Source organism: Cyprinodon tularosa, unplaced genomic scaffold (genome assembly GCF_016077235.1).
Source record: "Cyprinodon tularosa strain WSP-4 unplaced genomic scaffold, ASM1607723v1 ctg51, whole genome shotgun sequence".
NCBI classification, from domain to species: Eukaryota; Metazoa; Chordata; class Actinopteri; order Cyprinodontiformes; family Cyprinodontidae; genus Cyprinodon; species Cyprinodon tularosa.
The window spans coordinates 143,137-155,593 of NW_024039241.1; the positions used below are offsets into that span (position 1 = coordinate 143,137).

The 12,457-nt window shown below is 37.9% G+C and overlaps 1 protein-coding gene and 1 long non-coding RNA gene across 2 annotated transcripts; one reads left to right on the forward strand and one right to left on the reverse strand.

The window, feature by feature from the left end:
* Positions 1 to 3,976: 3,976 nt before the first annotated feature.
* LOC119795340 lies at positions 3,977 to 5,747 on the forward strand. The gene is made up of 3 exons (XR_005282317.1): positions 3,977 to 4,039; positions 4,136 to 4,252; positions 4,343 to 5,747. It is a non-coding gene; the product is annotated as an uncharacterized LOC119795340 (long non-coding RNA).
* A 206-nt stretch (positions 5,748 to 5,953) lies between these two features.
* Positions 5,954 to 11,471, reverse strand: zgc:112083 (uncharacterized protein LOC550461 homolog). The gene is made up of 10 exons (XM_038303281.1): positions 11,374 to 11,471; positions 10,860 to 11,035; positions 9,353 to 9,579; positions 9,139 to 9,247; positions 8,904 to 9,056; positions 8,749 to 8,823; positions 8,444 to 8,564; positions 7,540 to 7,678; positions 7,334 to 7,458; positions 5,954 to 6,773 (listed from the first exon to the last, which is right to left on the reverse strand). Exons 2-10 carry the CDS (start codon positions 11,008 to 11,010, stop codon positions 6,341 to 6,343), a joined length of 1,533 nt encoding a protein of 510 aa, XP_038159209.1. The 5' UTR covers positions 11,011 to 11,035; positions 11,374 to 11,471; the 3' UTR covers positions 5,954 to 6,340.
* Positions 11,472 to 12,457: the final 986 nt, after the last annotated feature.

Genomic DNA, 12,457 nt, shown 5'->3' on the forward strand with positions numbered 1-12,457 from the left:
GCCCCAGAATTCCAGGAAACAAAAAGTTTAGTAACAAGACCAAGCATTGACTCCTTTCATTGGGAACTAGAGAAGAGAGATGCTCTTAAATATGTTTTTACTGCCTTCCTGTTGAGATTAAACATGACTCAGACTCAGACACATGCTGTTCTTAAAAGAAAACCTGATATAAAAAATCTACTAATTTTTAACTGAATGAATTTGCTGTTACAAAGAAAGCCACCATGTTTTATTTGAACTGTACTCTCATTTTTTAAATGCATGGTCCTTTGATTCATGTATTATTTTTGCGCAGCCATAGGTAATAGCACACAGCTATTTAGGAAATCAGATAGAGGGATATTTATTTCATTCTTTAAATTACTACTTATAATGGATTTTTGTCTTTTTCAGAAACAAGATTCTGTTTTTGCTTGAGAAAGAAACAAAGTGTTACATTTACACACTGAAGCTGCACAGCTGTTAAAAGTATTTAAATAAAGGATTATGTTTGTAATACCTGTTCTATAAAATATGTTATTTATTAAGTTGGTTAAATCTAAAGGATACATGGTAATGCATTGATATTACAGAAGTAGATTAAACATTTTAAGATGATGATCCACATGATGAGAGTAAATACAACAAAAAGAATTAGGCTTCGACTGTTATTAAAGTTCAGATAATTATTGGATAAATAATCGAACCCTTGCTTCATGAAAGCCCAGTTAAATATTTTTTGTACCTAGATGGTAGATTAATAACATTTAAAAAACAATCTGTCAATTCACATTAATATTTCAGATTAAATTAATTCAATCTTAAGAGTAAAATCAAGTTACACAAAGAGCATCTAAAGCTAAATTAGTACCTGTAAAACATTGGATTCATTAAATTCTTATTTCCTTCCTTTGCTGCCACAATAATTTGTCTTCCCTTAAACTCAACCAGAAAGGTTTAGATGACTGATAAGATTAGAATAAGCTGCTGGGATTTGTTAATGATCTTTGCTTGTGTTGATAAGTAACACTGACTAATTGACCGGGGCCGCTAGTAGAGAACTGAATATAGAGCTGGGCTGAATAGAACAGGTGGTTTCTTTAACAAACAGAGAAGGATCTACAGTCTGTGATGCTGAGATGTTGGTGTAAGGAAAGAGGAAGAGCTGCTGGATTCTCTGCACCAGAACATTAAATGAATGGAGGGACTTCCAGGTTTATTTTACGTCCTCAATCAGGTAAGATTGAAATTAAGAAAAGGAAAATATTTGATCTTCTGTGTCACCATTAAAGATTTTCATTAGATGAACTTCAAGATGTTGAAATTGGCACAGATGTGTGGTAGTTTTATCCCACTCTTTATAATGTTCAGAGGTGGGATAAAAATAATTAATTTCGGAAATGTTTTACTTTTAAAATATGTCGACACAGAAAAATAACATCAAGGTTTTAGGTTATGGTTCCTTCCTGCCTTCCATCCGTCTGTTCGTCCATTCATCCATCCGTCTATCCATCCTTCTGTCCATGCTTCCGTCTGCCCATTTTTCCCTCCCTCCATCCATCCCTCCCTCCCTCCCTCCCTCCCTCCCTCCCTCCCTCCCTCCCTCCATCTCTCCATTCCTCCCTCCATCCATCCATCCATCCATCCCTCCCTCCATCCATCCATCCATCCATCCAACTCTCCATCCCTCCCTCCCTCCATCGATCCATCCATCCCTCCTTCCGTCCATGCAAACATTCATCCATCCGTCTGTGCATCCTTCTGTCCATCCTTCCGTCTGCCCATTTTTCCCTCCCTCCATCCATCCATCCGCCCCTCCCTTCCTCCCTCCCTCCATCTCTCCATTCCTCCCCTCCCTCCATCCATCCATCCATCCATCCCTCCATCCCTCCCTCCATCTCTCCATTCCTCCCCTCCCTCCATCCATCCATCCATCCCTCCATCCCTCCCTCCATCTCTCCATTCCTCCCCTCCCTCCATCCATCCATCCGCCCCTCCCTCCATCCATCCATCCATCCATCCATCCATCCATCCATCCATCCATCTCTCTGCCCATGCATCTGTCCATCCAGCTGTCCGTCAGTTGTTCTTTTTGAATCACCCAAACCTGAGGGTGATTCAAAAAGAACAACTGACCTAATTTAATGACAAATAAATGATATTAAAATGTATAGATCACCGCTATGTACACAGGGAGAACATGCAAACTTCAAGCACAAAAGACCAATATTGGTATTCAATGTAGGGACCTCCATGGCTACGCAAATAATTTCAAACCGTAGAGCTCATTGTCCTTTTGATTAGACCAGCTTGTTAATAGATACAATAGTTACATTATCTGTTTTTGTAATACATGAGGGCTCTGTTTAGAGGGAAAATTACCATATAATCCCAAAATAATCCAGATGATCTTTCTAATAATCTATATTTAAACTAAGCACTAACAGACTGACTAATGCGGATTTAAAAAACTTAATATTTTCTGACAGCTTTGTGCAAAAATGTCCATATATTCCCACTTCTCATGTTAGCTGTGAGTTGTTTTTATATATAGTCTCCAGGACAAATAAAAAGGGGGAAAACATTTTATAATACATTTTATTTAAATCACAATACTATTTATTCATGTCGCTATACTAACAAATTTCTGTTGTTTTTTAAGTGAGGAGAATATGAGATGCTAAGTAAAGAAGTCCAGTTTGGGTTTTGAAATGTAGCAAAATCTGTCAGAAAATCTGAGTTAGTAGAGCATGAAATAACACGTCGCAGCCTGCTGATAAACAAAGCAGATCAGCTGGCTTCATATTTCCTTTGTTGAACAGAAACATTTTTGGTGTTTTTTTTAATGTTTCTGGCTCCAGAGCTGCAGGTCTGCATGCTCTACCCGACTAACTAACCAACTAGTTTGTTAAGCTTTTAATAAGAGAATAAGAGCAGAACATTAAGAGGGTGTACTGATCTTTCTGCACTTATACCCAAAAAAACTTCAACTTATCCACCAGCAATGTAAATGTATAGATTTAGCTATTTTACATCTGAGAGAAAGATAGCTCAGCTAGAAAAAGTACGACCTACCAGTTATTGGAGTTTGGTTTAACTCCAGGGCACAGTGTATAGCCTTGGAAAAAATAACATATTTTATCAAAAACAGAAATGATTTATATGAAGAAATATGGAAGCCATTTAAGTCATTTATTACAGGAGGTGTAACTGTCTTCAAACTTTATTTATACTTTTGTTCCTGTTTTAACTGTGTATTGTTGTAAAGACTAACCTATGTGTGAAGTACAGTAATATATACTGGATTTATGGGTGACTTGTAATATTTGTTTTACATTTAGATTAATCCTTATACATTATTGTTACTGATTCTTATATGGGAGAAGAGAGAGGAGTGAGAGGAGTGGGGTGGGGAACAATTGTTAAAAAGTATGTTGATTTTTGTATCATAAGAATTAATAAACATATTGTTCAAAAAATTGCAGAGATAAAAAAAAAGCTTTTAAGTATGCTAGATGGAAAAATAAATGGAGATGAATGAAGGGAAATTCTGGAAATAATAAACAAGCTTAGAAGCTCTAATTGACTTACGACGGGGACAACGGTTCATCTCCCAACAGATCAAAAACCCAAACATAAGGCGAGAAGGGAAATATTTGGGTCAAGGAAAGTTGATGGTATAGAGTGGCCTAGTCAAAGTCCAGACCGAACTTTAAATTTCCATTTGCAGTTCCTCTCCATCAGTTTTCAGAAAGAACAGGCTCAGGATGGCTGAACACAGTCTTGTCTTGATTTTTCTTTAAAGCACATTATGGAAATTACTATGATAATCACCACTTTGGCAAGGCCCTAAATAAACTGCTTGAAATCCATAATAAAAACAAAGAATAAGGTGGAGATTAGTGAAATAAAAAGATGTGATCAGATCAGTATTTGGAGGAATGTTTTGAATAAAACTAGTATTGCAGTTAACCTAATTTCTCACTTTTTTCAGATACGACGGAGCAGGGTGCTACACTTCTGCATCGCATGGAGGATATATTACCACAAATGCCTCAAGGTATCAATGACTTAAAAGATGTACGGTACCTGTTTCAAGATTTTCCCTAACTACTTTATAGCAAAAAATTGTTCATGCTTCTAATTTGACCAACAGTGTGACAGAAATACTAGAGTCTTCCTGAAGAGATATTACCCAGGTTTGCTATCACAAGTCTGTCCAGCTCAGAGCAACCTAAAGAAACTCAGCCCTCCTCCAGACACCCGTATTTAGGTGAGATTTATTCAAGCAATACATAAAACTAGAATTAGTCTGTTTATTAAATGTACTTTTCTCTCATTGCTTAGATTTTGCATGTGGAAGAATTAGAACTAGAATAAAAGGAAACATCAGCCGCGACAGACAAGATCTACCAGAACCACATCCATATAAACCTGCTTTCCACCTAAACCATGAGATTCAGCAGGACAATATCAGCAGGGCAAATATGAAGTGCCCAGTTAAGCTGCTTCTTAATGACAACCTGGATCTTGAGAGAAAAAAAAAGCTTCCATACTAACCTAAAGTTGAGCCCACCTTTCTGGGATCCAGAAATAATGCATAAAGGTACAGAGAGCAAAGCAGCTGATTCAAACAGAAGAAACATCTGGAGGCCTGCGGGTGTGATGAGGTGAAGAGGCCAAAGCAGGAAAGTAAAGACAACCATTTTGGCCTGTCTTCATTCACTGCAGCTTAAATTTATCCCTTGCAGCAAACGAACACTGGAAGCGTATGTGTGTCATTGTACTAATAGATGTGGATGTCTCTAAATAACATGGAAACACAGACCTGATGTTGGGCTGGAAGAAAGTTTGGTATTTGTCTGAAAAGTTTAGCCTTTTTTTGTACATCTTTTTTTTTCCAGGTCAGTAAACCTTCAAAACCAGGACAATTATTATTCAATAATGGTGGATTCTTACCTTTTCACAGGGTCTCTTTAATATTGTCTGAAAAGGTTTTAATGAAAATTTTAATTTCTATTAAATATACATTTTCAGTTTGCTTTTTTTGCTTCATAATATCATCCATCTTCAGTACAGATGCCCCTTTAATGTTTACTAAGTTCAGGATTATAACCAGTAGTTCACATATTGTATGTTTAATGACGGGTTTATATGATTTTATAATGTATTCAAGTTTAAGTTAACTTTTTTACCATAACAGGTCAGTTAATCTTATTTGAAGGTTTTGTAATTACATTGTAAGCATAAAATTAAAGCCATACCACATAATTAAATCTGAACTTTGACTAGATCATTCCAAAACCTTCAACTAACATTTAAACCCATTCAGAGGGGGATAAGGTTGTTACAAATACTCTACTTGTTTTATGAAGAAAATGTAAGATCACATTTTTACCCAGTCTTTTACTTGTTATTGAATTATAAACAATGACCTTGATTGAGGTCATTTGCAGCATGCAGCTCATTAAATGTTGTTTGGGGCTCTTGGAAATTGTTAATAATGTTAGTTGACAGACGCATGATTGTTTCATGTATTTAGTAATCGGCTGATATAAGCAGACTGGGATTCAATGAGGCAGAAAATATTTGGAAATGGATTTATAACTATTTCCAAACTGCTGGATTTCAATTAATTTGTCTTGTCTATAAATGAGGAATGATGTGCCAACTTTTATTCATTTTCACCTACTTCATGTTGATCCAATTCTTAAAGTTTTATTCTGACTGTACAGTTCTGGAATCAGTCATCCAGATGTGTTGGAAGTGGAAATTATTTAAAATTTCTAAAAAATCTGCCTATAAATAATTTATAACTTAAATTTGAGGCAATGTCTTTTTTCTGTCTAATTTATTAAGAAAAATGTGTTTACTTATTAACAAAAATGATTAAGGATTTGCTTAAAACTTTTTCACAGTGTAAAATATAACTTCTAGCCAAGATTATGAAATAAAGAACCTTTCCAACCAGATATTTAGGGCATTAGGGCTGATTTTACTTTACTTTTATTTAATGATCTCACCTTGAAAAATTCATCCAATATGTGAATATATTTCACCATACACTAGAGCAAACAATAAAATAATTTTCAAGGAAGGGTTACATTTTTATAAATATATTTAAAAGAATAAAAATTGAACGACGTTTCACTAGGATATAAAAAAATTAAATCTTTCGATGAGAAAAAAACGCAATGAAAGCTGCTTAGCGCTAGCAGTGCAATTTTAAAACTACAGGATCACTTTAAGTTAACAAGCACAGAGTGCAGGGAGCTTCTGCTGAGAATTAAAACTTTGGTCCCGACATGGCTCTGCTGACACACAATAATAAAAGCAAAACATTGCAGGACATTTCTGAGATTTACACCACGTCCATCCCCAGGCCCCTCGCAACTTCCGTCAGAGCCTGGACCGCGCCTGACGTCCCGCCGCCGTCACAGCCGTCCTGCGACAGTCCTCCGGCTTCGTCCTCGATGTGAGGAATTGTCGTCATCATGCAGTAGACGGGAGAGTCTCCACCTACAGGGCTGTGCTGGGAGGAAGCTTCCTCCCCTCCTGAGAGGTCTGAAGAGCAGGAGGAAGAGGAGTTGGATGAGGGTGAGGAAGAACCTGCCGGCGAGCTCCGGCTGCTCTGTGGGGTGACGGCAGCTTTCTTCTTAGTGCTGCCGGATCTCTGACTCTGCCGGAGGTTCTGTGGCTTTTTGGCCATGTTCTTCATGATCTCCTTCGTCACCTCCACAGTCTCAAAGCGCACCATGTTGACTTTCAGGAAACCGTCTACATCCTTCCTGTATCTGTGTACAAATAACAATAGGATATACCACCATTTAACTGTATTTAATAACGGGGATTTTTGGCATTCTTGACATCCTTTCTGAGGCTTTTATATTGCATTTATTTTGAAATGTTACTGTACAACCTTTGGTTATATTGTCATATATATTTAAACCTAAAGCTACTCTGCAGGGTCTGTCACCAGTTCAACTATTTGAACTTCTTCAGATGAAAACCTTCCATTTAATTCAATGTGATTTTTTTTCTTTTGGGAAAACCAAAACCATGTGAGTGAAACATTATGTGTAGTTTCACATTTTTCCCTATAAATAGCAGAAACAAACATAGGAAAATGTCCTAAACACACATTCTCATGATAAAACAAGGAGTTGGCAGCATCAGGCTGTGGTCTGGAACAAGTTAGATTATGATGGAGAAATGGATGCTGCAATGGATTTTATTTAGAGATTTCACAGAATGAATTTTCCCTCAACTTTTCCAATGTGTTCCTCTTAATCGGAATCAAACTTACATTTTGGGTGTGAATAGTTTTGCAATGGGTTGTAATAATGGCGTTCACCTGAAGCGTGAATGTCCAGAGGGCCACTTCAGTTCGTGCTTCTTACGGAGGTGAAGCGTGAGAGTGTAACACCAGGAGAAGACTTTATCGCAGATGTGACATTTATACTTGGACATCCCACCAGCCTGTTGGACCAAACCATTTCACTTTAATGTCTAAAGTCATTTTCCAGCATGTCTGCAAATTCTTCTTCAGAGCAGACAAACCTCGTGAACTCTCTTGAAGTGGTGGTTCATAGTTTGAAGCGTGTAACAGGAATAATCACAACCCTCCACCGTGCAGTGAAACACTGTACCCTCGTTGTGAACATCGGTGTGTTTCTGGAGATCTCGTTGGTTTTTAAACCTGCCATTTGCAAAAAAAAAAAAGTTAACAATTTTATTTATTTGATCAAGCATTAAAACAAACATGACATGGTTTTTAAAATGATCTGTTAAAATAAAAATATTCTTAAGTGAACTGTATAATAAATAATGGTGCAAAGGAAGACTTCAATAAGTAACAGTTTAAGTCTCTTTCCAGCTTATTACCACATAACAAATATTCTCTCTTCAAACTAGAAAAACAGAAAAAAGGCTGGAAATCATCCGTTAAAATCATTTAGTTAAATTGTCTAGTAGATGTGCGTTTGGGACAGGACAGCAAATAATGTCTGGAAATACAAGTCCTCACTTTTCTGTCTCTTTTTTTCCTCATTGGATACCTATCCAGAACTTTAAAATACTTAAAAAGGAATTTCACACATTTTACAAAACATCTAGTTCCAAGTGGATGTTCATATGTAGCGCTGCAGAGGGATGCCGATAGCATCGAGCAAATCTTTCACATCATGTTTTTTTTTTAATCCAAGTCGTTTTAGAATCTGAAATCTCAACAAACAAATAAACTAAGTTTGTTTATGTGTTATTATTTGCTCAGTAGATGCTAATTATGTTGCTCCATTCACCTCTTTCATCTACTGTCATCTTAAAACCGACTAAGAACATGGAAGATTTTATATTTCATTTTTAGTTGGATCAAAACCAATCTGACCAATAAATTTGATTCATTAGTTGTGTTTCTACTTATTTCTTACAGAGCTGTAGGTAACGATCTGTTTTGAACGTTTACCTCTTGTCGCAGAAGTCACATGGAAAGGGCCGCTCATCGCAGTGGCGGAACCTGATGTGGATCTTCAGAGCTGCTAAAGTGGTGCAGGTCATGTCGCAGAAGGGACATTTCACCTGGTTCACTGGAAGCAAAGCAAAGATGTTTTTGTTAGAACATTTTTCAGCATGCAAACTCATTTTGGACAGATATTTATTCTTTAAAGAGAGTATCTGTCTTTGCAATATGCTAAACTAGCCGAGCGTCAAAAGTGTTTTCAGATCACAGAGAATTACGATTAATCAGTAATAATGGAGGGCTGTTTTTACCGTGCTGGCGAATGTGATCCCTCAAGAGTCTCTCACTGGGAAAAGCTTTGCCACAATGTTCACACACCAGGGACTCTGATACAATAACAATTTAAAAACATATTAGTGAATCCCTAAAACATTTAAATCCTAACAAACCAAATAATCTATCCCACCTATGGGCTCTGCCTGCCTCTGGAGGTGGTCGAACAGCTTAGTGTTGCTGGAGAACATGCTGCCACATGTGGGACAGGCCACGAGACGCTCCTGAGTGTGGCTCCGCATGTGCTCCCTCAGCCTGTACCTGATCTTAAAGAAAGCGTCACAACCTGCGATAGAACGAAGGATCATCAAGCGGCAGTGATAACGCTAATTTGACAATCGGTGAAAACCCATTTGGCTTGTTCTTACCTGCCCAGCTGCAGAAGAGAGCCTGCTGTTGGGAAAGAGATTGCTGCTCAGCACTTTCTACATGATTGTCCACATGGCGGTAGAACCACTCTGGATTGTTAAATGTGCTCTGCATAAAGAAATAGAAACATGCAGTTTTTATAATTAACAGTAACTACCACAAAACCAATAACTTGAATTTTAAATAACTTAAAATCAGAAAAAAAAAACCCACATCACAATGCTCCCATTGGCAAATGTATCCATCCGAGCCCTCTGGCACTAGATTAAGGCTGTGCATGCCCTGGTTGCAGCTGGGGAGGTCGGGGCGAGTCTTCAGCAGCTGGGACCCAATGAACCTGAGTTTACCGTGGTAGTTGTGGAAATGTGCATGAACCTCCAACTCTGTAGGGCTGCCCATGGAAAGGAAGTCACATCCATTCCACAGACAGGCAAACTCATCTGAGACAAAAGAGAGGCTCTCCATCAGAAACAGAGTATCACTATAACCCCTGCAAAGGATTATTATTATTATGATCTTAATATATGACATTGTGTCATATTACCGAGTAGGGCTGTAACTAACGATTATTTTGCAAATTGGTTAATCTGTCGATTGTTTTTTTGATTAATCGATTAATACTTGGATAACAAAAGGTTCTTTAAAGAAGACTTTTTGCAAAATTAAACCAGGTGAAAGTAAAACTTTTCCACTTGAGGACTTCTGAATAGAGCATACTGAGAGAAGACATCTTTTTAATCTTAAATGCAAAATGTTTACATATTTATTTTTTTTATTACAATTGCTGCTCAAGGTGGGTTGCTTTGTCATCTAAAGACACGTTTTAGTCTCTAAACTCCAGTTAACGATTAATAGATTACTAAATTAGTTTGATTTTTTCAATAATCAATTAATCACTATTAATCTGATTAATTGTTTCAGCCTTATTATTGATCATACATTTCTGATGAATAGCACGAGAAATAAATATACATAAATATGTATTTTAGTACTTAATGTGTTACTATATTACAGTCTAGTCAAACTTTCTTTTATTCATCTATTTTAAGTTCAGGAATGCTGATAAAATGCCACAAGCATTAGACTCAATTTCACCTAAATATATTATGAAAACCATGCTTGAATACTTTTTCTAAAATATGCACAAAAAAGTACTCAGCTAATATATCTCTCCCTCTACTTAGAACACAGTATATGTGACAAGTCAAGCTAATGTTACTCCTGTTCATGTAAGTTACAAGAAGGAACTATGAACACAACGGCTGAAATCACAAAGGTTATTGCTGGAAACTCAGATCTATCTGTGGTGTATAACATAGTAACATCATTATGGTAACTTTTACACTTTTTCCATTTGACAGCTCAAAGTTAAGTGGTTTGAAAACCGAAACATTAATCTGGACAGGAGAGGCATAAACATAGGCATATATATACTCAGCAAATCAGAATATTCTCTACAATATGAAAACCTGGAGAGGAAAATGTTACATTTTTGTTAACTACAGTCAAAAATCTTCATTTTAATATTATTTTGATTTTAGAAAATTCTTTCTTCTGTTTTAATTACTCTATATAAGTAGGAATTTCAGTTGATTCAAATACTAAAATCTATATATTTTTTATTGCATTCTAATACTTTTAGATGCACTTTTCCCACCAGAAGCCCAAAGGCTCCTTTCCAACTATAACCTGAAATGCTGCTGAAATCCTTCCAACCCACCCAGCTCCTCCAGGGCATCCTTGTCTCCCAGGTAATCCCTCAGATGCAGAGCCATGTGGTCGCTGAGTTCCTCCATGCTGTGGCCCTTGAAGCTGCAGGAAGCCCACTCACAGACCACCTCAAAGCTCTCCAGCCTCTTCGCTGTCATCATGATAAGAATCAGTCCCCAGCTACAGCTGAAACAAACAAACAACCAAAAACTGTACGTTTATTTGAACGATAACCTTCAACGTCCGAGCTACTTAATGTGTTTCCCAGTAGCAGGGATCAGCTTGGTCGTTGTTTCAAACCTTAGTAGTTTAGTTTTCCCGAAAGCACATTAGTTACGAAAGCTAACACTTTCACATTCATCGCTGAATTAGCGATATATAAGCACTTTCTCTTAAAAAACAAAAAAGTCTGATATTTTTATTGATTTTTATTGTCTTGTTATGAATACACTACTGTTGGAAGTAAGAAACAAAATGAAGGAGTTTGTTTGCTTTTTTTCACTAAAATCCTCAGCAGCTCTTACTTCTCTGTTCTTCCTTCCCTCCTTGCAGCTTGTTTTGTTTATTTCCCGTCTCAGCGGGAAAGCGGAAGTTCTTCTTTTTCTTCTTGGATTTATTGGCGGTTGGCAACGAACTTTTGATAGCATTACCACCACCTACTGGTATAATTGTGGTTCGTGATGGTATATCGACTGATAAACATATACATAAATACACTATATTGCCAAAAGTATTTGCTCACCTGCCTTGACTCACATATGAGCTTAAGTGACATCCCGTTCCTAATCCATAGGGTTCAATATGACATCGGTCCACCCTTTGCAGCTAGAACAGCTTCAACTCTTCTGGGAAGGCTGTCCACAAGGTTTAGGAGTGTGTTTATGGGAATTTTTGACCATTCTTCCAGAAGCGCATTTGTGAGGTCGCACACTGATGTTGGACGAGAAGGCCTGGCTCTCAGTCTCCGCTCTAATTCATCCCAAAGGTGTTCTATCGGGTTGAGGTCAGGACTCTGTGCAGGCCAGTCAAGTTCATCCACACCAGACTCTGTCATCCATGTCTTTATGGACCTTGCTTTGTGCACTGGTGCACAGTCATGTTGGAAGAGGAAGGGGCCAGCTCCAAACTGTTCCCACAAAGTTGGGAGCATGGAATTGTCCAAAATGTCTTGGTATGCTGAAGCATTCAGAGTTCCTTTCACTGGAACTAAGGGGCCAAGCCCAGCTCCTGAAAAACAACCCCACACCATAATCCCCCCTCCACCAAACTTTACACTTGGCACAATGCAGTCAGACAAGTACCGTTCTCCTGGCAACCGCCAAACCCAGACCCGTCCATCAGATTGCCAGATGGAGAAGCGCGATTCGTCACTCCAGAGAACGCGTCTCCACTGCTCTAGAGTCCAGTGGCGGCGTGCTTTACACCACCGCATCCGACGCTTTGCATTGCACTTGGTGATGTATGGCTTGGATGCAGCTGCTCGACCATGGAAACCCATTCCATGAAGCTCTCTGCGCACTGTTCTTGAGCTAATCTGAAGGCCACATGAAGTTTGGAGGTCTGTAGTGATTGACTCTGCAGAAAGTTGGCGACCTCTTCGCACTATGC